Below are 24,299 nucleotides of genomic sequence, written 5' to 3'. Positions count from 1 at the left end.
TTAAAATAGTGACACTTACCTGTCCAGCGCGCCCGCGATGTCGGCACCCGAAGCCGATCTCTAGATCGACACTCGAGTGCTGCCGCCGCCATCTTGGGTATGGGAATCAGGAAATGGAGCCTTTCGGCTTCATTTCCCGGTTCCCTACTGCGCATGAGGACGGTCCCCGCTGCCTCTGGGATCTGTGTGTTTCCCAGCAGGCAGCGGGGCACTTACGGAAGGGGGCGGGCACTTGCAGAAAGGGGCGTAGTGTACGCCCCTTTCCGCAGAGAGCTAGCCCGGAAGTGGGTGCAGTTACCTGGATTATCCAGGTAACTGCACCCCCTCCCCCCTGAAAGGTGGCAATTGTGGCGCCGGAGGGGGGGAGGAATCCGATGAGCGGAAGGTCCATATTAGGGTGGACCTCCGCTTTAAATATGAGATCTGGGATCAAAAAGACCTCAGATCTCATATTTAGACTAAAATTTAATTGTCATTAAAAAAAATAATGTAAAATAATGTAAAAAAAAAATGTCCCTTTAAGAGCTGTGGGCGGAAGTGAGGTTTTGACGCCACTTCCGCCTAGCAACTGTATGGAGATGGGTGGGGGTCATCTTCCCCTCATTCGTCTCCATACCCAGCTAGTGACAGGATGCGATCGCTTCTGCCGACGGCTCCGGTAAGCGGTGGAGGGCACCACATTGCGACGGGAGGGGGTGCCCTCTCCTGCCGCTAATAAAAGTGATCTCACGGTGAATATGCAGCAGAGACCACTTTTATCTTGTAGTGGATCGCCCACTAAAGAAGGGGATACCGGGGTTATGGCAGCTAGCTGCTGCCATAACAACAATATCCTCCTTCAAACAGCCAACATAAAACTGCAGCGGGTAAGTGGTTAAAGCGTAACTCCACTTTTGTTGAGAAAAAAAACATTCCCCTCTGGGTGATCCACTGTATGTACATTGACTGGGATTGTATTATCTATTGTTTATAAGCCCTTGTACACACGGTCGAAGAATCTGTTGGAATGTGCCCTATCGGACCGTGTCGTCGGATAATCCGACTGTGTGTGGTATGCATCGGACTGATTCCATCGGAATATCCGTCGGACCCAATTTTCCAACATGTTGTAAATATTTCCCGACCAACTGGTTCGATCGGACATACTCCGATCATGTGTAGAGAATTTTGCCACGCATGCTCAAATCAAATTCCTACATCAAAGCTATTGGCTACTAGCCTGAATGTAGTCCCATCGTAACTAAATTACGTCATCACGTTCTGAATGATCGGATTTGGTTGTCGAAATCTCCGACCGTGTGTACAGGGGCTTACAGGTTCTTATATATCGCTGTCAATTTACACAGCACTTTACACATATATACTGTACATTCACATTAGTCCCTACCCTCAAGGAGCTTAAACTCTAAGATCCCTAACTCACATTAATACATACAGTATCTCACAAAAGTGAGTACACCCCTCACATTTTTGTAAATATTTTATTTTACCTTTTCATGTGACAACACTGAAGAAATGACACTTTGCTACAATGTAAAGTAGTGAGTGTACAGCTTGTATAACAGTGTACATTTGCTGTACACTCAAAATAACTCAACACTCAGCCATTAATGTCTAAACCGCTCGCAACAAAAGTGAGTACACCCCTAAGTGAAAATTTCCACATAAGCCATTTTCCCTCCCCGGTGTCATGTGACTCCTTAATGTTACAAGGCCTCAGGTGTGAATGGGGAGCAGGTGTGTTAAACTTGGTGTTATCGCTCTCACTCTCTCATACTGGTCACTGGAAGTTCAACATGGCACCTCATGGCAAAGAACACTCTGAGGATCTGAAAAAAGGAATTGTTGCTCTACAGATAGATGGCCTAGGCCAGTGATGGCGAACCTTGGCACCCCTGATGTTTTGGAACTACATTTCCCATGATGCCCAAGGACTATGCAGTGTGGTTGAGCATCATGGGAAATGTAGTTCCAAAACATCTGGAGTGCCAAGGTTCGCCATCACTGGCCTAGGCTATAAGAAGATTGCCAAGACCATGAAACTGAGCTGCAGCACAGTGGCCAAGACCATACAGCGGTTTAACAGGACAGGTTCCACTCAGAACAGGTCTCACCTAGGGATGAGCCGAACACCCCCCGGTTCGGTTCGCACCAGAACTTGCGAACGACCCCCACGTTCGGTACGAACGTTAGAACCCCATTGAAGTCTATGGGACTCGAACGTTCGAATTGGAAAGTGCTAATTTTAACGGCTAATATGCAAGATAGTGTCCTAAAAAGGGTTTGGGGACCTGCCTCCTGCCTCAGGGGACATGGGTCACTGCAAAAAAAAGTTTTAAAAACTACCGTTTTGGCGGGAGCACTGATTTTAATGACGATTAAAGTGAAAAAAAAAAGTGAAATATTCCTTTAAATATGGTGCCTGCGGGGTGTCTGTAGTATGCCTGTGAAGTGCCACGTGTTTCCCGTGTTTAGAACAGTCCCTGCACAAAATGACATTAAACGGAAATAACACCATTTAAAACTGCTTGCGGTTTTAATGTTATATCTGGTTCCTGCAATATGGTTGAAAATCATTGAGAAACATGGCATGGGTAGCCCTCCCTGCCCATTACCAGCCTATTTGGGTCTTGTACGCATATTAAGGGGAACCCCGTACCCATATTAAAAAAAGGAAATGCGTGTGGCCCCCAGGCCCTATATACTCAGAACAGCAGTATACAGGCGGTGCAAACAAGACAGGGACTGTGTAGGTTTGTTGTGTTAAGTTGAATCTGTTTGTCATTTTCAACCGGTACATTTTTAAAGTGTAGCTCCAGTCAAAAAAACTATCTTTAAGCTTTTTGGAAAACATAGGGAAGGGTTATCACCCCTGTATAATTTGTTTTGTCGTCCATCTTTTTTCATCTCACTTGCTGCTGTCTCCTTGCGTTTGCAAGTAGGAGATGTTTGTAAGTTGGATGTTTGAAAGTAGGGGCCTGCCCTATATTATAGCGGTATGTACTGGGTACAGAGCACGCAGACAGCACGCACTATCTCCTAACACTACTGACTGCAAGCTCTATTATTAACCACTTGTTAGCCCAATGTTTGCATAAAGTGAAAGATGAAGTTATGCTAGATATCAAACATGTCACTCTTCAAAATTGCACATGCCCGTGGAATGGCGCCAAACGTCGCTACTTAAAAAATCCCCATAGGCGACGCTTTAAATATTTTTTTACTGGTTACATGTTTTGAGTTGCAGAGGAGGTCTAGGACTAGAATTATTGCTCTCGCTCTAACATTCTCGGCGATACCTCACATGTGTGGCACATGCGAGCACATGGGGACATGGGCGCTTTAATTTTTATTTTATTTTTTTATTGTTCATTTTACTTTATTTATTTTAGTTTGACATTTTTTTTCCCAAAAATATATTTTTGATCACTTTTATTCCTATTACAAGAAATGTAAACATCCCTTGTAATAGGAATATGGGGTGTCAGGTCCTCTTTACAGTGAAATCTGGGGGGTCAATATGACCCCACATCTCACCTCTAGGCTGGGAAGCCTGAAATAAAAAATAAAAAAAAGATTCTGGCTTTGATCGTACTGGCGAGTTGGTAGAAGCACCGGAGGGCGGTGAGGGGTGGGGGGCGTCTATGGCTGGGTATTTCAGGGTATCACCGAGTATGGCTGGGTATCTCTGAGTATGGCTGGGTATGGCAATTTATGGCAGGGTATTACAGAGTATTGGCGGGGTATTGGCGGGGTACTACAGAGTAATAGCAGGGTACTGCAGAGTATTGGGGGTACTGCAGAGTAATGGGGGTTACTGCAGAGTAATGGGGGTTACTGCAGAGTAATGGGGGTTACTGCAGAGTAATGGCAGGGTACTGCACTGCAGAGTAATGGCGGGGTACTGCACTGCAGAGTAATGGCAGGGTACTGCAGAGTAATGGCGGGGTACTGCAGAGTATTGGCAGGGTACTGCACTGCAGAGTATTGGCGGGGTACTGCACTGCAGAGTAATGGCGGGGTACTGCAGAGTAATGGCGGGGTACTGCAGAGTAATGGCAGGGTACTGCACTGCAGAGTAATGGCAGGGTACTGCAGAGTAATGGCGGGGTACTGCAGAGTATTGGCAGGGTACTGCACTGCAGAGTAATGGCGGGGTACTGCACTGCAGAGTAATGGCGGGGTACTGCAGAGTAATGGCGGGGTACTGCAGAGTAATGGCAGGGTACTGCACTGCAGAGTAATGGCAGGGTACTGCACTGCAGAGTAATGGCGGGGTACTGCACTGCAGAGTAATGGCGGGGTACTGCAGAGTAATGGCGGGGTACTGCAGAGTAATGGCGGGGTACTGCAGAGTAATGGCGGGGTACTGCAGAGTAATGGCGGGGTACTGCACTGCAGAGTAATGGCAGGGTACTGCACTGCAGAGTAATGGCGGGGTACTGCACTGCAGAGTAATGGCGGGGTACTGCAGAGTAATGGCGGGGTACTGCAGAGTAATGGCAGGGTACTGCACTGCAGAGTAATGGCAGGGTACTGCACTGCAGAGTAATGGCGGGGTACTGCACTGCAGAGTAATGGCGGGGTACTGCAGAGTAATGGCGGGGTACTGCAGAGTAATGGCAGGGTACTGCAGAGTATGCACTGGTATTGCAGAGTATTGGCAGGGAATTGAGGGGTTAAATTCGGTGAGCAGCGATGTGGGCACTGCAGATGCAGCCCACATCGCTGCTGACACCGATCTCTTTCCCTTCCGCTGTACCGATCGGTACAGAAAGGGGAGGGAGGAACAGGCGTCATAACATGACGCCGGTTTGTTTCCAAGTGATCACTCCGTCATTTGACGGAGCAATCACGTGGTAAACGGCCGCTATGAGCGGCCGTTTACCGTGATGCGCCGGGTCCTATGGACCCGGCGGTCACGGATGCTCTCGAGTGCACCTCGGGGCACGCGAGAGCAGAATTCTGGGAGGCCGTTAATTAACGGCCTCTCTGAGTTAAACAACCGCCCTGAAGCCGTTAATCGGCAATGGGCAGTTGTTAAGTGGTTAAAGCTAGATCACTAGCTATATAGGTGAGGTGAATATAGTGGTGTATACTGCAGTCAGGGCACAGACAACAACCACTACACAGCAGCAAGATAGGAAATCAGCCAAAAACTATTGGTGTGTACTGTGTTGAAGGTACACAGAACACCCACTGCTTCAGATGCAAAGTAACACACTACAGGAGGCCGCCTTAAAGGCGGCCTTATATAGTGTGGGGCGTGCACTACACAGCCTGAGCTATGATTGGCCACAGGCAGGATGCCTGTGGCCAATCATGGCTCTCCTCGCTGCCGGCGCTGCGATTGGCCAAGCATGCGGGGTCACAGTGCATGCTTGGCCAATCATCGGGCAGCAATGCACTGCGCCAACGCAGTGCATTGTGGTCCGCGCGCGCGTCACTCGAATTTTGACGCGAACGGCCAAAACGTTCGGAATTCGCCGAACGCACGAACAGCCAATGTTCGAGTCGAACGTACGTTCGACTCGAACACGAAGCTCATCCCTAGTCTCACCATGGTCGACCAAAGAAGTTGAGTGCACGTGCTCAGCGTCATATCCAAAGGTTGTCTTTGGGAAATAGACGCATGAGTGCTGCCAGCATTGCTGCAGAGGTTGAAGGGTTGGGAGGTCAGCCTGTCAGTTCTCAGACCATATGCCACACACAACATCAAATCGGTCTGCATGGCTGTCGTCCCAAAAGGAATCCTCTTCTAAAGATGATGCACAAGAAAGCCTGCAGTTTGCTGAAGACAAGCAGACTAAGGACATGGATTACTGGAACCATATCCTGTGGTCTGATGAGACCAAGATAAACTTATTTGGTGGTGTCAAGCGTGTGGGGCAGCAATCAGGTGAATGAGTAGGGATGATGGCCGAACTGGCAGTAACGCAATCAAGTAGACGGTATTCAACCGTCACTACAGTGACGTTATCTGAACTGTCCCTAATCTACCTATACACTAATGTCAAGATTACTGACACGGTCTTACTACACTACAGTGAAACTATCTGAGCTGTCCTTAATCTAGCTGCACACTATTGGCTGAAGCTTTCACTGCTTATACGCTTCAGCGCCGCAATACGCTTCAGCGCTGCAATGCATTGTGGTCGGTTCGGGGGCTCGAAAAAATGGTCGAATGACCCGTTTATTCGCCGAACGACCGAACAACAAAAGTTCGGACCGAACTTCTGCTCAGGCCGAACCTTTCGCCCATACTTAGTGAGGAGTACAAAGACAAGTGTGTCTTGCCTACAGTCAAGCATTGTGGTGGGAGTGTGATGGTCTAGGGGTTACAGTTCATTGAGGGAACCATGAATGCCAACATGTACTGTGACATACTGAAGCAGAGCATAATCCCCTCCCTTCGGAGACTGGGCCGCAGGGCAGTATTCCGACATGATAACGACCCCAAACACACCTCCAAGACAACCACTGCCTTGCTAAAGAAGCTGAGGGTAAAGGTGATGGACTGGCCAAGCATGTCTCCAGACCTAAACCCTATTGAGCATCTGTGGGGCATCCTCAAACAGAGTGCAAGGTCTCTAACATCCACCAGCTACATGATGTTGTCATGGAGGAGTAAAAGAGGACTCCAATGGCAACCTGTGAAGCTCTGGTGAACTCCATGCCCAAGAGGGTTAAGGCAGTGCTGGAAAATAATGGTGGCCGCACAAAATATTGACACTTTGGGCCCAATTTGGACATTTTCACTTAGGGGTGTACTCACTTTTGTTGTCAGCGGTTTAAACATTAATGGCTGTGTGTTGAGTTATTTTGAGGGGACAGCAAATGTACACTGTTATAGCTGTAAACTCACTACTTTACATTGTAGCAAAGTGTCGTTTCTTCAATGTTATCACATGAAAAGATATAATAAACTAATAAACTTTTTACAAAAATGTGAGGGGTGTACTCACTTTTGTGAGATATTGTACACATAGTAGAGCCAATTATCCTCCCGCCATATCTTTGGAGTGTGAGAGGAAACCCACACAGGCACAGGGACAACATGCAAACTCCAGGCAGGTAGTGTCGTGGTTGAGATTCAAACAGGCAACCAAGTTCTGCCAGGCAGCAGGGCTAACCACTTAGCCACCGTGCTGCCCACAAAATTTGTTGCAGATTCCTACCTTTGATATTCTGAAGAAATAGCTGTTTGTTTGTCTGTGTCCATTTTCTGAGGGAATCTGTACTGGAGTAGTTGTATCATTTTCAATCAGCTGCTGCATCTGCAGGGCTCTAATGAAGAAATTTGCAGGGTCTGCATCCTTTGGACGTGATTTCCCTTTGAGAGTATCTCAACCAGAAAAGATATCTTTGTTACAGGGGATACTCAAGACTTGTTTCTTAGTGCAGACTTCTGGGAAAATTTGGTAAGCCAATCACACAAGCAGGAAAGTACATCTCCGTGGGGGGGGAGTTCTGTATACTATCTGTGTACAGAACACCTCAAGGTAGCCATATTGCATTGCATTTTCATATCATTTACAGAGCTGCAGATTGAAAAGGAAAGGTCATTTTTAATAAATTCTAATTACAATATGATTTGTGTCGCAACTGTATACGCAATATAATTTTTTAATTTGCATTTTTTCCCCCCGCAAAAGTGGAGTTACCCTTTATATGCACTGTATTAGGCACATTTGTTTGTTTCAATATAAGTGAATAGAGGCGGTTGTAAAGCATCAATACCTGCCGAAATTTGCCGATGGCATTATTCTTGCCTTGCCATGACACCACGCTGCCGTGTGTACACCTCCATGCACTCCATGTTTTAACAATTGTATGTAGCGTTGTTAGGAGCTAGCGGAAAAAATGCAAACCAGCCAGCTATTTTCAAAGTCTGAATTGGGCCTTACTTGCTGATTTTCCTGAGCTAAATAAGCTAATCGTCTTTGCTCGTCTTTCAGGCGTTTTGTTTGCATTTCAGGCCTAAATGTTTTTATTTTTATTTATTTTTTATTATTATTATTTAGAGCCAATGGAAAGCCAGTTGCTAGGTAAGAAAACGTGTGTTTTGTCATATACTTGTTTTCAATAGAGCACGTTTAACCCCATTAGAGACCACCCCCCATACATTTACTGCGGAAGGGCGGCTGCTGTTCCCTGGATCACGTATGGTATGTGATCAGTGCTTCCGTGTAAAGCAAGCACACGTCCTGGCTGTGCTGTGATTTTTTACAGCACAAGCAGATCAGCTGGTCCTGGTCAATGACTGATCGCCAGAGCCTGCTGACCGGCTCTGTCATTCACGGAATAGAGCTCTGTGTTGGCAAACAACAAAGAGCTCTGCACACTGACAGGCAATCGTGCTATTTTTTTTATTCCGTGCACAGGCGGTGGTTTCAGTGGGAAGCATCTATAGTTTAAAAAAAAGATTAGATTAACTCAAGAAATAAAGCGATAATTCTCCCGGTCTACAAGACTCTGGTCTGGCCTCACCTGGAGTATGCCACCCAGTTCTGGGCACCGGTCCTCAGGAAGGATGTACTGGAAATGGAGCGAGTACAAAGAAGGGCAACAAAGCTAATAAAGGGTCTGGAGGATATTAGTTATGAGGAAAGGCTGTGAGAACTGAACTTATTCTCTCTGGAGAAGAGACGCTTGAGAGGGGATATGATTTCAATATACAAATACCGTACTGGGGACCCCACAATAGGGATAAAACTTTTCTGAAGGGAGTTTAACAAGACTCCAGGCCACTCATTCAAATGATAAGAAAAGAGGTTTAACCTTAAACTGCATTGAGAATTCTTTACTGTAAGAGCAGCAAGGATGTGGAATTCCCTTCCACAGGCGGTGGACTCAGCAGGGGGACATTGATCGTTTCAAAAAACTATTAGATAAGCACCTGAACGACCGCAACATACAGGGATATACAATGTAATACTGATATATAAACACACACATGGGTTGGATTGAATGGACTTGTGTCTTTTTTTCAACCTCACCTACTATGTTACTATGTAAAAGCAGGGGGGAACAAAACAAGATTGTTAATTAAAAGCAGCACATATTACACATAGTTAGGCACACAGTTAACTCTTGATCACCCCTAGATGTTAACCCCTTCCCAGCCAGTGTCATTAGTACAGTGACAGTGTATAGTGTTAGCACCGATCAGTGTATTAGTGTCACTATTGATGTCAGTGTCAATTAGTGTACACCCCAGCCAGCACCAGCTAGTGTCAGATTGCCCACCACAAGTCGCACCATCGCATTACTAGTATAAAAATAAATAACTAAAAATTCCAATATATATCCCATAGTTTGTAGGCACTATAGCTTTCAGGTAAACCAAATAATATACACAGATTTCTGGTGAGTGGGGTAACAAGAACAGAGTGTGGGACATTTTCCTTGGAGCACTTACCACTTTAATAATGGAAATATGTTTTTTTTTTATTAATATGTTGAAAGTATCACTGCAGGGTTACAGTAATTGATCCCTGTTTCTTGGTTTACAGTTATCCTATAAGCACTATATAGACACTCCCAGCTTGGAGAAGTTCCCAAGTGTCTCCAAGTATCACCAGTGCCCCCTACATACATTGCTATTGTACTGCATACAACAGCAATGCTCATGAAACAAATCAACTGAGTTTCCATTATTTCTTATGGAGAAAACTCATTTTGATATGAGTGCTTTGGATTACAAGCATGCTTCTGAATGAATGAATAACTTGTATATCACTACATATGTGAACTTAATCACCTGAAGGTGCTTTTTGCTGTCAATGTCCATCTGAGCAGATGCTGATATAGTGCAGTTGTTTACCCTGCAGGGTCCCGACACACTAACAAACACATACACATACACGGGCCAATTTATTGACAGAATCTGATTAACCTACCAGCGTGTCTTTGGAATGTGGGAGGAAACCGGAGTACCCGGAGGAAACCCATGCAGGCACAGGGAGAACATGCAAACTCCAGGCAGATGGTGTTGTGGTTGGGATTATGAACCAGGGGCCCTATTGCTGCTGGGTGAAAGTGCTAACCACTACGCCACTGTGCTGCCCTAATACTTGTGGAACAAATTATGCTTGTAATCCAAGGTATTACTGTATTGGGATTTATTTTTATTTATTTTTTTGATCAAAGACATGCAGAAGGATACATTTTGGCTTAAATTTTACATATTTTATTGGATATGTTTTATAGTAAAAAATTAAAAATATTGTTTTTTTAAAAAAAATAAACATCCAGTGGTGATCAAATACCATCAAAAGAAAGTTAGTTTTGTGTGAAAAAAATTATATAAATTTAATTTGGGTACAGCATTGCATGACCATGCAATTTTTAGTTAAAGCGGGAGTCTGCCAGGAGTCCGCCGTTTTTTTTTTTAAAAGCCAGCAGCTACAAATACTGCAGCTGCTGACTTTTAAAATAGTGACACTTACCTGTCCAGTGCGCCCGCGATGTCGGCACCCGAAGCCGATCTCTCGATCGTCTCTCGGTTGCTGCCGCCGCCATCTTGGGTATGGGAATCAGGAAGTGGAGCCTTTCGGCTTCATTTCCCAGTTCCCTACTGCGCATGCGCAAGTCGCGCTGCGCAATAAGGATGGTCCCCGCTGTCTCTGGGATCCGTGTGTTTCCCAGCAGGCAGCGGGGGACTTTCGGAAAGGGGCGTAGATTCTGTGGAAAGGGGCGTACCTTCTGCAGAATCTATGCCGGAAGTGGGTGCAGATACCTGTACTGTACAGGTACCTGCACCCCCCTCCCCCCTGAAAGGTGCCAATTGTGGCGCCGGAGGGGGGGAGGATTCCAATGAGCGGAAGGTCCACTTTAGGGTGGACTTCCGCTTTAAAGTAGTGCAGTGCTGAATAACAATATGTGGTCTGGTGATGAATGGGGTAAAACCTTCCAGAGGGCGAGTGGCCAAACGAAGTGGTAATGGTCAGCATGGGTGGGCTTACAGTCAAACAAGCGAAAGGGATTGGCAGGTACAGGTGTCTGGCAAACTCGTGTTGGAGCATGAGGATGGGCTGCATGAGAGTGCTGTCTTTGACCAAGTGGTTTTAATGCTGACTCACTGTGTATAAGATGGAAGAAAGCCAGAGTTTGGGGCTCTCACAGAGCTCAGGACTACCTCCCAGTTCCCATGTGACAATGCTGGGTGTCTAAGCCCTTGTACACACGGTCGGACATTCCGACGGATTTTGTCCGAAACTGGTGTTGCATACACATGGTCAGACAAAGTTGTCGGAAAATCCGATCGTTCGGAACGTGATGAAGTTTTTTTTCGTTACGACGGGACTACGTTCAGGCTAGTAGCCAATAGCTTTGGTCTAGGAATTTGATCTGAGAATGCGTGGCACTTTGTCCAATTGGAATTCTCTACAAACGATCGGACAAAGTCCGATCGGACCATGTTGTCGGAAAATTTTATAGCCCAGCTCTAAAACTTTGTCGGTCGGATATTCCAACGGAAACCTGTCCGATGGAGCCCACACACGGTCGGATTATCCGACAACGCAGTCCAATCGGACATTTTCCGTCGGAATGTCCGACCGCGTGTACAAGGGCTAAGAAGCCAATGGGCAAGCGCCAGCACTTTTCGTGCGACAAGAAGGGTCAAGAAGTCACATGCACCCTCAAACAGGCAGTCCTTGTACTTCGCTTACGGCGAAGAAAACTTCTGAGTTTGGAGGACCTTTACAATAAAACAAGAAGAAAAAAAAAAAAAATCTTTTTATTCTTTATGATTTAGTATACCAAGAAACCCATGTTGTCCATGTTCTTACTCAGCCACCACACCCTGCCCAGTAACCTCTTGCCTCTGGTGGAAGCTGAGATGTGACGTAAGGGTGGACCTCCTAGAAAACCGTTTCCCGCATTCAGGACACAGATACAGGTCTTCACCACAATGGATCTTCTCATGTCGCACCAGGCTGGATTTATAGATAAAACCTTTCCCACACTCGGAACATGAATACGGGCGGTCACCTGTGTGAGTTTTCTGGTGCCCGATCAGATGTCTTTTACAAGAAAACCATTTCCCACATTCAGAACAGGAATACGGATGATCGCCGGCATGGATTCTCTGGTGCTGAACCAGGTTCGACTTCTGGGCAAACCCTTTCCCGCACTCAGAACAGGAATATGGACGATCGCCGGTGTGAATTCTTTTGTGCTTAGCAAGGTCTGACCTAAAAGCAAAACATTTGCCGCATTCAGTGCAAGAGTATGGCTTCTCCCCTGTGTGAATCCTCCGATGAGAAATCAGATATCCCCTCCGCGTAAAAGATTTGCCACATTCGGGGCAGGAAAACGGCCTCTCCCCCGTGTGGGACCGCTGATGTTTGGTAAGGTTTGATATCTCGGCAAAGCATCTCCCACATTCAGGACAAGAAAACGGCTTCTCCCCCGTGTGAGTTCTTTCATGCGACATAAAATGAGCTTTGTGGTTGAAACATTTCCCACATTTGGAACAGGAATAGGTCTTCATACCAGTGTGAGTTCTTTGATGAAAACCAAGTTCTGATCTCTGAGTAAAACCTTCACCACATTCTGAACACGGGAAGGCTCCGCCCTCTATATGATCTGTGGAATGGGTGATGGCAGGTAAGTAGTCAGGAAAATTCCTCCCATGTGTGGAGGGATCAGACAACAGATCTGCACTGAGCATGACTGGATGGAGATCCAGGGTAATGGAGTTTGCTTCTGAAGAATCGGATGTGACATCATCTACAACCACACCATCACGAGCAATAATGGGTCGTTTTTCCACGTTGTAATCTCTGTATCGTCCATCTGCAGAACGTAAGACAAAAAGATGGAGAAGAACTTTGTAAACTTGAAGACACAAGTACAAAGGGAATGAATGAAGATCAAGATCTCTGAAATGATTCTAAGGAATTCATTGGGACTAAATGTAACTTATTTTTTTTTACTTTGTTATGTTTTAAGGTTCCTAGTGAAATCAATAACTTATAAGCAGGGGTGGACTGACAACTCATGGGGCCCCCGGGCAACAAAAGATTATGGGGCCCCCAGGCAATCAGACATTATGGGGCCACACAGTATACACACACACACACACACACACACACACACAGTATACAATCACACAGTATCCACAGACTTGTTTCTATTGGCTGAGAAGGTACTGGAGAGGTGGGGTAGCTATAATCTAAGGATTTTTAGACCAAAAGGATGTTGGTAAGGGTCATTTCAGAAACAGATGTAAAAAAAAAAAAACACAGATTTTTACATAATTTCCCTGGTTTTACTGAGGCTGGCAACCCTGATGGGGCCCCCTAGTGGCACGGGGCCCTCGGGCAGTGCCCGAGTGGCCCAATGGTCAGTCCGCCCCTGCTTATAAGTACCTACCATGAACTGAACTACAAATACTAAGTGGGAATTACAAGAAGACAAAACACCTCCCGTGCACGAGTGTGGTGGTGGTCTGGCAACAGTTTTTTTTTATATTCATTCACTTATCAACTGGAAACACCACACTTTTCTGCACTCTTAGGACTGAGGGAGCCCCAATATCGTACTGTGAAAACACAAAAGAGAGAGGGCGCACCAGCCTAGCATGCTATCTCAATGTAAAATGTATTGTAAGACAAAAATAAATCTACTCACAAACACCAAATCAGACAAAGCTCATAAAAAAATATCAGAGTTAGTCGGTCCACTAAGCATGCTCCTGGGCTTGGGAGGACACCACCTAGATCCCAATTGTCTTACGCGTTTCAAGGGTAGTATCTTTTTCAGAGCCTGAGGAAGAGGGTGCCACCCTCAAAACACATTAACACAGTTGGGACAGAAGAGTTTATTTATTTTTATCTTACAATAAATGTCACATTGGGATAATGCGCTAGGCTGGTGTACCCCCTCTCTTTTGTGTTTACCAAGTGAGAATTACATTTTCATTTGTCATGATATTGTCCCTACTAAAACCTTTCTTTTTTTTTTTTAATTGGACGCAGAAGTAGAGTCAATCTTTACAAAGCCCAACTCCAGCCAAAAGTGTTTGATCTCATGTCCATAAGAGGTTTTTGTTAAGACATGTATAAGTATTCCTACAATGGGAAACCATATTGACTCTTTTGGTTCCACCCCTTATCCACCTCCCAGTACTGCCCCTTTTATAGAATACAGAACTAAGTAACAATTGAGGTACTAAGTCATTTGTATAGAATGTGTTAATGATAACAAGAAAAGCAGTAAAATAGGCCCCATGCAGCCAGCAACAATAGATCACCCAGCAACAATGGACAAACTGAAACAAAATACCCCCTCCCCCAGCAAAAAAAAGATCCCCAGCAGCAATAACAGATCTCCCTGCAGCAAGCACCTATAGACTCACCAGCAGCCAACAATGTATTACCTGAAAAAAAATACCCCCTCCCCCTGCAACAATAGACTCGCACAGCAGCAACAACAGATTCCTCTGAAGCCAGCATCACTAAATCCCTCCCAGTAACAACTGATCCCCAGCAACATAAGACCCACTCCCAACAATGGTAGATCCCCCTGCCAGCAACCATAGACCTCTTTAGCAACAATAGACCCCTCCCAGCCACAAGCCTAGATCAATAGACCCTTAATTACATACATTCAGTGCTGGAGGTGCCGGAACTGCGTTCCTCCACATTCCCGCTGAAAAAAAGCCCTGGATAAATCTATAACTGCATCACGGGATCTCAATGTTTTTGTCAGATAGACCGGGGAATAGGCTATTCTGATTTGGATTCAGAAGCTTGCGCAGAGTCCACTTGATATTCAAAAACATTTTATAGCCCTGATGAAGGGTTGTTTTGGCCCCCGAAACGTGTTGGCTGCCCATTGTTCTTTTTATAGTTATCTGAAGAAACATTAAAAAAATTAAAGAAGAAAGATTACAATTCCTTCAAGCACTCTCATTTTTGGCTCTTTCTCTAAGCTGAGACATATAGTGTCTTTTTACTTCCAGTATCCCACTTTGTGCTGTATAGGAAGGGCATCCTGTTTTTGTGGAAAGCTACCGACAACTGGTCATGGCTCCATCGACTAGCAAGTCAGAAGAGTTCTAGAGTCATCTGATAACTTTTATGGGACTCTAAAGCTGGTGAACCCCCACCCAAAAGCCTAGGACCATGGTAAACTGCTCAAAGACTGAGAGCAGAAGGAGCTCCAGAAATGACCACTCCCTGATCTCCTCTGCATTTTAGGAACCTGGACGGCTTTGTCACTTCTGGGTTCAGAGCTGTAATTTTCCAGCTTCAGTAGCTAAGTCTATCTTTTAGCCCTGATGTTTCCATAAAGAGGACTCGTCACCTGCCCCTTTATAATAGCAATAAAGTAAAATGAAAATAACAAAAAAAAGTAAAAAAAAAAATATTTGACAAATGGTAAAAGTTCCAGTGTTGCCCCTCTACACACCCTGATGCAAATGTGAATGTAGAGCATGCATGTATGTGTATATAAACATAAATTGCATCACACATGATGCAGAGCTAGTAGAGTAGAGCTGCACGATTAATTGTTAAAGAATCAGATCGTGATTCTACCCCCCTTGCGATCTTAACAAAGCATTTTCCCAATTCTATACAGAGTTCTCTGTTCACAGCTGACAGCTGTCTTAAAAAAACACAGGCAACCTGACAAGTTTATGACAACATCGCTTAGTGCCGGTTAGAGCTGCACGATTCTGGGAAAAATGAGAATCACGATTCTTTTGCTTAGAATGAAGATCACGATTCTCTCACAATTCTCAAAAAACTGTTTTATTTGAAAAATATACAGGCAGGGTATCGCTGAGTATTGGCAGGAAAGGTATTGGCAGGGTTTTGCAGAGTATTGGCAGGCAGGGCATTGCAGAGCATTGCTAGAGTATTGGCAGGGTATTGCAGAGCATTGCTAGAGTATTGGCAGGGTATTGCAGAGCATTGCTAGAGTATTGGCAGGGTATTGCAGAGCATTGCTAGAGTATTGGCAGGGTATTGCAGAGCATTGCTAGAGTATTGGCAGGGCATTGCAGAGTATTGCTAGAGTATTGGCAGGGTATTGCAGAGTATTGCTAGAGTATTGGCAAGGCATGCTAGAGTATTGGCAGGGTATTGCTAGAGTATTGGCAGGGTATTGTAGAGTATTGGCAGGGTATTGCAGAGTATTGGCAGGGTATTGCAGAGTATTGGCAGGGTATTGCAGAGTATTGCTAGAGTATTGGCAGGGTATTGCAGAGTATTGCTAGAGTATTGGCAGGGTATTGCAGAGTATTGCTAGAGTATTGCTAGAGTATTGGCAGGGTATTGCAGAGTATTGCTAGAGTATTGGCAGGGTATTGCAGAGTATTGCTAGAGTATTGGCAGGGTATTGCAGAGTATTGCTAGAGTATTGGCAGGGTATTGCTAGAGTATTGCTAGAGTATTGGCAGGGTATTGTAGAGTATTGGCAGGGTATTGTAGAGTATTGGCAGGGTATTGCAGAGTATTGGCAGGGTATTGCAGAGTATTGGCAGGGTATTGCAGAGTATTGGCAGGGTATTGCAGAGTATTGGCAGGGTATTGCAGAGTATTGGCAGGGTATTGCAGAGTATTGCAGAGTATTGCTAGAGTATTGGCAGGGTATTGCAGAGTATTGCTAGAGTATTGGCAAGGCATTGCTAGAGTATTGGCAGGGTATTGCTAGAGTATTGCTAGAGTATTGGCAGGGTATTGTAGAGTATTGGCAGGGTATTGTAGAGTATTGGCAGGGTATTGCAGAGTATTGGCAGGGTATTGCAGAGTATTGGCAGGGTATTGCAGAGTATTGGCAGGGTATTGCAGAGTATTGGCAGGGTATTGCAGAGTATTGGCAGGGTATTGCAGAGTATTGCTAGAGTATTGGCAAGGCATTGCTAGAGTATTGGCAGGGTATTGCTAGAGTATTGCTAGAGTATTGGCAGGGTATTGCAGAGTATTGGCAGGGTATTGCAGAGTATTGGCAGGGTATTGCAGAGTATTGCTAGAGTATTGGCAGGGTATTGCAGAGTATTGCTAGAGTATTGGCAAGGCATTGCTAGAGTATTGCTAGAGTATTGGCAGGGTATTGTAGAGTATTGGCAGGGTATTGCAGAGTATTGGCAGGGTATTGCAGAGTATTGCTAGAGTATTGGCAGGGTATTGCAGAGTATTGCTAGAGTATTGGCAGGGTATTGCAGAGTATTGCTAGAGTATTGGCAAGGCATTGCTAGAGTATTGGCAGGGTATTGCTAGAGTATTGCTAGAGTATTGGCAGGGTATTGTAGAGTATTGGCAGGGTATTGTAGAGTATTGGCAGGGTATTGTAGAGTATTGGCAGGGTATTGCAGAGTATTGGCAGGGTATTGCAGAGTATTGGCAGGGTATTGCAGAGTATTGGCAGGGTATTGCAGAGTATTGGCAGGGTATTGCAGAGTATTGCTAGAGTATTGGCAGGGTATTGCAGAGTATTGCTAGAGTATTGGCAAGGCATTGCTAGAGTATTGGCAGGGTATTGCTAGAGTATTGCTAGAGTATTGCTAGAGTATTGGCAGGGTATTGTAGAGTATTGGCAGGGTATTGTAGAGTATTGGCAGGGTATTGCAGAGTATTGGCAGGGTATTGCAGAGTATTGGCAGGGTATTGCAGAGTATTGGCAGGGTATTGCAGAGTATTGCTAGAGTATTGGCAGGGTATTGCAGAGTATTGCTAGAGTATTGGCAGGGTATTGCTAGAGTATTGCTAGAGTATTGGCAGGGTATTGCAGAGTATTGGCAGGGTATTGCAGAGTATTGGCAGGGTATTGCAGAGTATTGGCAGGGTATTGCAGAGTATTGCTAGAGTATTGGCAGGGTATTGCAGAGTATTGCTAGAGTATTGGCAGGGTATTGCTAGAGTATTGCTAGAGTATTGGCAGGGTATTGCAGAGTATTGGCAGGGTATTGCAGAGTATTGGCAGGGTATTGCAGAGTATTGGCAGGGTATTGGCAGGGTATTGCAGAGTATTGGCAGGGTATTGCAGAGTATTGCTAGAGTATTGGCAGGGTATTGCAGAGTATTGCTAGAGTATTGGCAAGGCATTGCTAGAGTATTGGCAGGGTATTGCTAGAGTATTGCTAGAGTATTGGCAGGGTATTGTAGAGTATTGGCAGGGTATTGTAGAGTATTGGCAGGGTATTGCAGAGTATTGGCAGGGTATTGCAGAGTATTGGCAGGGTATTGCAGAGTATTGGCAGGGTATTGCAGAGTATTGCTAGAGTATTGGCAGGGTATTGCAGAGTATTGCTAGAGTATTGGCAAGGCATTGCTAGAGTATTGGCAGGGTATTGCTAGAGTATTGCTAGAGTATTGCTAGAGTATTGGCAGGGTATTGTAGAGTATTGGCAGGGTATTGCAGAGTATTGGCAGGGTATTGCAGAGTATTGGCAGGGTATTGCAGAGTATTGGCAGGGTATTGCAGAGTATTGCTAGAGTATTGGCAGGGTATTGCAGAGTATTGCTAGAGTATTGGCAGGGTATTGCTAGAGTATTGCTAGAGTATTGGCAGGGTATTGCAGAGTATTGGCAGGGTATTGCAGAGTATTGGCAGGGTATTGCAGAGTATTGGCAGGGTATTGCTAGAGTATTGGCAGGGTATTGCTAGAGTATTGGCAGGGTATTGCTAGAGTATCGGCAGGGTATTGAGGGATGGCTGCTTCCATCTCTGGATCTCTCCCCTCCACTGTACAGATTAGTACAGAGGGGGAGAGAGGAACCGGCGTCATGACATGACGCCAGTTTGTTTACAAGTGATCGCTCCGTCGGAGCGATCACAGTGTAAACAGCCTGGGTGTAGAAAGATGGCCGCCGCTTCAGAGCTAGGCCGAAGCCGCGGCCTTTCCTAAGGCCGAGACCGCGGAGCGCTCCGCGGATTGCGGCATCCGCCCACAACCAGGCAGAGGCACGCCACATCGCACGCTCCAATGACTGACGTCAGTTCCGATATCCGCCATTTGCGTTCCACATTGGTTACGTGGAACCGGCGGCACTAAAAGAAAATCGCGGGTCACCCAGAACTTAGATCGCGTGGGGGGGTGAATCGAGATTACGATCGTTTGACGATTAATCGTGCACCTCTAGTGCCAGTTCACGCAGGGTCATCTGACTCTGAAGCCGCCCCGTACAGAGCGACTTCAGTGCGGCTTGCAAAATGACTTCTGAACAGAAATATATGCAAGCCGCTCTGAAGCCGTCCCCAAGTAGTACAGGAACTTTTATCTGAAGCCCCATACACACTATCAGATTTTCTGCTGATTTTTGTCTTCAGAATTAACAAAACCATGTAGTGCAAAGGCCTGCCTAATTGCATACACATTGAAATGCCTAAGATTTGACCTCATATTATATGGTTTTGGTAAATCTGAAGGAAAAAATCAGCAGAAAATCTTATAGTGTGTATGGGGCTTAAGTCAGGACAACTTGAGTTGCTTCTATTAGGATGGTTCCATTGTACAGAATGGAGCGTGACTTGTCGAGCCTACAACTCGCCCCTTAGATCAGAGGGATGAACTTCGGTGTGCAAATTAGGTCAGTTTATCCACTTAAAGACAAAGCTTTTTTCTGACACTTGTTGTTTACAAGTTAAAATCAGTATTGTTTGCTAGAAAATTATTTAGAACCTCCAAAATGTATATATTTGTTTTTTTAGCAGTCCCTTTTTTAGGTCAAATGTAAAAGATGACGTGGTGTCGAGTAAATAGATACCCAACATGTCAAGCCTTAAAATTGATGATGAGACGGAACACACAGCTGTTGCTTTCATACACGGAACTCCCCCAACATATAAACAAATACAAACATAAATGTGCACCAGGGGGAGCCTAACATTTTTTATGGGGAGGGGTTATGTGCTTGGGTGTAACTTTAATTTTTTACACTTAATTTTTTTTTAATCACATAGGGTGCCAAATGTTCCCTATGTGGTAGCATTTTGTCATACATGATACATCAGTGTCACCGACATATGTGTAAAAAAAATTACAATTGCCGCGGAAGGAAAGATGTGGGTGTTATTATTCACCTGTGCTGATCTCTGGAGGGATGTCCTCCTCCTCACAAGGCTCACCACCCCTCACATACGTCTGCTCTTGGGTTTCTCTGTCCTTAGTGTTGTATTCAGTCCAGTTATCTTCCTATACAACAAAACAAAAACAAAAACAGAAGGTGTATTTTTGGGTTTCATGAGCTGGGAATGGATAGCTATAGAGAACGGGGAGCTATGCTCCACCTACCTGATCCTCCTGAAGGATCTCATGATGTTCCTGTGTGGAGTCCCGGGAATACAGAGGACGGGGATATCTCTCTGGGGGATTTCTGTTACTGGATCCATCTGTAGGAATGTTTTCTGTCTTACATTGCACATCAGTCCTTAAAAAAGTCTCTTCTCTCTCTGTGACTTCGACTTTAATCAGATGTTCAGTCTGATTAATACAAAATAGGTTTATTAACCAGGGTCCACACGGCCTCTAGGTAAGTCATAAAGCATATCTGCGAAGAATCACAAACCAAACTTGTTCTGGATTTATTCTGTGTTGTATTGACATGCATCAGGTTAAAGTGGTTGTAAAATCTCCCCCACAATTTTATCCCATGTAAATCAGCATAAAAAACCCTAATGAACACTGCTTGTAGATATCTCCTTACTTTCTTAGTATTGTTGTAATCCTTTTTGTTCTTTCAAATGACGTCACTGAGCATGCCCAGATCTCCCCTGATTTACGGCACACTCTCTATGTGCTTGTCTATCTGTTATCAGGACTTCCAACACTGAACTCCCAAGAGGCTGCATAATCACTCAGAGCTTCCTCCTACAACCCATGTGACCATGTGACATCACATGCAGTGTAAACCTGGCCATTACTGCAGCCTTATCAGTTGAAGCTGATAAGACTGACAAAGGCAAACCTTAGACAATCGGCACAAGTAAATACTATGAAATCAAACAAGTCAGCTATGAACAGGGAAGCAGGGTTGCCATAGAAACTTTAGATTGAAAAGGAGGGTTGGTTAACAGTACAGGCAGTGCTCAATGTAAGGGCGGAAATACACTCTACCGAGGACTCAGAAAACAATACTTAAGATGGCGCTGCCTAACCCCTGGAAACAAGTTTTTTAAAGTTTCTTTAAACAGTAAGTAATATGCGATTTGGGCCGGATCACAGTGGCTATAGTTTGATAATTACTTATTATAATGAACCAAATGAAAAGAAGCATCAGAGTGGGAGAGTTTACTTCCTCTTTAACCACTTGCCGCCCGCCATATAGCAAAATGACGGTGGCAAAGTGTTTGTAATATCCTGACCGGACGTCATATGACGTGATCAGGATATTAAGCCGATGCGCGCCCCCGGGGGCACGCATCGCGGCGATTGTTGTTGCGGGGTGTCAGTCTGACACCCGGCAACTACGATCTCCGTAAACAGTCTCTGACGGAGACTCTTTACCATGTGATCAGCCGTGTCCAATCATGGCTGATCACAGTGTAAATAGGAAGAGCCGGTGATCGGCTTTTCCTCACTCGCGTCTGTCAGACGCGAGTAGAGGAGAGCCGATCGGCTGCTCCTCTGACAGGGGGGGGGCTGTGCTGATCGATTATCAGCACAGCCCCCCTGAGGATGCCCTCACTGGACCACCAGGGATGCCACCAGGCCACCAGGGATGCCCAGCAACAGGTATGCCCCCCTAGACCACCAGGGATGCCAGTCAGTGCCCACAATGGATGCCAATCAATGCCCATAATGGATGCCAATCAGTGCCCACAATGGGCATCACTGATTGGCATGCATTATTGTTTGGCACTGATTGGCATCCATCCCTATACAGTACTGTACACTACAATGCCAGACCGTGCCGCCTATCAGTGCCCATCCATGCCACCTATCAGTGCCCATCCATGCCGCCTATCCATGCTCATCCATGCCACCCATCCATGCCAATCCGTGCCACCTATCCATGACAACCCGTGCCACCTATCAGTGCCTATTTGTGCCACCTATCAGTGTCTGTCTGTGTCGCATATCAGTGCCGCCTATCAGTGCCACTTCATTGATGCCACATCATAGGTGCCCATCAGTGCCACCTTATCAGTGCCAGTCACTGCGGCCCCGTCAGTGCCCATCAGTGAAGGAGAAAACTTCCTTATTTACAAAGTTTTGTAACTGAAACAAAAAAAATGTTTTCGGCCTTTATTTATTTGTTTAGCAGAAAATAAAAATCCCAGAGGTGATCAAATACCACCAAAAGAAAGCTCTATTTGTGGGAACAAAATGATAAAAATTTAGCTTGGGTACGGTGTAGCATGACTGCGCAATTGTCATTCAAAGTGCGACAGCGCTGAAAGCTCAAAATTCGTCTGGGCAGGAAGGTGTATAAGTGCCCTGTATTGAAGTGGTTAACATTGTTCTGTAGTACGCTAACACCTAGTGGCTGTTTACAAACTTACTAATGTGATTTGTTTTTTTTCCTTTGCCCTCCCTTCCTGTTTAAAGCGGTTCTTCACCCTAAAAGGGAAGTTCCGCTAATCTGATCCCTCCCCCCCTCCGGTGCCACAATCGGCCCCCTTCAGGGGGGAGGGGGGTGCAGTTACCTCGATAATCCAGGTATCTGCACCCACTTCCGGGCAGACCGCCGCAGACGCTCCGCCCCCCCCCCCCCCCTAAGAGACGCGCAGCGCGACTCGCGCATGCGCAGTAGGGAACCGGGCAGTGAAGCTGTAATGTTTCACTTCCCGATTCCCTGACAGAGAATGGCGGCGGGGGCAGCAGCGAGACGAGCGATCGCTCGTCATCTGCCGCCGACATCGCTGGACCCTGGGACAGGTAAGTGTGATTTTATTAAAAGTCAGCAGCTGCAATATTAGTAGCTGCTGGCTTTTAATATTTTTTTTTTAGGTGCAGAACCGCTTTAACCACTTCAGCCCTGGAAAGTTTTACCCCCTTCATGACAGAGCCATTTTTTGTGATACGGCACTGAATTCATTTAAAGTGGTTACAGACTTTTTGCTACAGGTAAGCCTATATATAATAAGGCTTAGCTGTAGCTACCCAGGATATCTCCTAGACCTGCACGGTTTAAGATATATCCCCTGTATCTGAATGTGCCGACGTTAACGACATATGTGCACATTGCTTCAGTTAGACTGTGCCGTTACTGGCGGCTCCTGTGTGCATGCACAGGAGTAACATCATCTCGGCTCCGGCCAATCACAGCGCTGGAGCCCGCGATGCCCTGAAGTATCAAAGCTGAGAACAGAGGGAATGGGATCACTTATAAAAAAGGATTTTTTTTTTATTTATAATGTTTTTTTTATATTTCTATGCACAAATGTTTTGCCTTTTGTTTCTATTTGAAACTGAGTTGCTTTACAAGGTGAAGGTTTACATATACTTTTAGGCTAGCTAGCTTAGTGCTAGCTAGACTATCTCTGTTTCTTTCATGTTCCCTCAGTCAGTATTAGTTTTTCATAAAAGACAGGGTTATGAAAGGTCATAGGTGTTGATTTACAAACTGGAAAGTGCAAAATCTGGTGCAGCTGTACATGGTAGCCAATTGGCTTCTAACTTCAGCTTGTTCAATTCAGCTTTGACAATAAAACCTAGAAGCTGTTTCTATGCAGAACTGCACCAGAGTTTGCACAATTTTAGTAAATCAATCCCATAGTCTTCTTACACGTCAAAAGACTGGAGAAACATCCAGCTACTGCTATTATCTGAAGTAGAAATTGGATTCAACTTTAAGAGTTAAACTGCCTGTGGATTGTGCTGAGTCAGAAGGTGACCATACTGTCTGGACAGACTGAGTCTAAAAGAGTTATGCCAGTGGATATAGCAGCATTTGAAATAGTACACTATACCTGATCTTCCTGAAGGATCTTGTGATCTAAATACCAGGAGTACAGAGGATGGGGACATCTCTCTGGGGGATTTCTGTTACTGGATCCATCTGTAGGAAACACACACACTGACTGAATACAATGTTTCTATGTCTTTATATCAGAGGATGTGTGTATCTAGGGGGATCCTCAATACAAGAAATTAGTCTCCTCTTACCCGGTGATGTGAGAGATGGCCGGTCCTCCATCAAGTCCTTGTAGAGATCCTTGTGTCCTTCTATATATTCCCACTCCTCCATGGAGAAATAGACAGTGACATCCTGACACCTTATAGGAACCTGACACACACAATGATACAGTCACCATCCAGACACATCCCTTGTCTGTTACTGGATAATGTCCCAGAATTCCCGCCACCACTCACCTCTCCTGTCAGCAGATCGATGATC

General features: G+C 45.3%; 1 protein-coding gene across 1 annotated transcript in view; it reads right to left on the bottom strand.

The window, feature by feature from the left end:
- Window positions 1-24,299, bottom strand: part of LOC143957185 (uncharacterized) — a 109,688-nt gene that overhangs the window by 57,277 nt on the left and 28,112 nt on the right. Inside the window, 3 exon segments of the mRNA XM_077467334.1 lie at window positions 9,764-9,827; window positions 11,796-12,846; window positions 20,041-20,152. Of these exon segments, the coding sequence (XP_077323460.1) occupies window positions 9,764-9,827; window positions 11,796-12,846; window positions 20,041-20,152 (1,227 nt within the window).

This window comes from Lithobates pipiens, unplaced genomic scaffold (assembly GCF_037356315.1).
Source record: "Lithobates pipiens isolate NorthernLeopardFrog02 unplaced genomic scaffold, aLitPip1_a1.2 Scaffold_51, whole genome shotgun sequence".
NCBI lineage: Eukaryota > Metazoa > Chordata > Amphibia > Anura > Ranidae > Lithobates > Lithobates pipiens.
The sequence above is the reverse complement of the archived record's forward strand: the minus strand, read 5'-3'. Positions and strand labels throughout refer to the sequence as shown.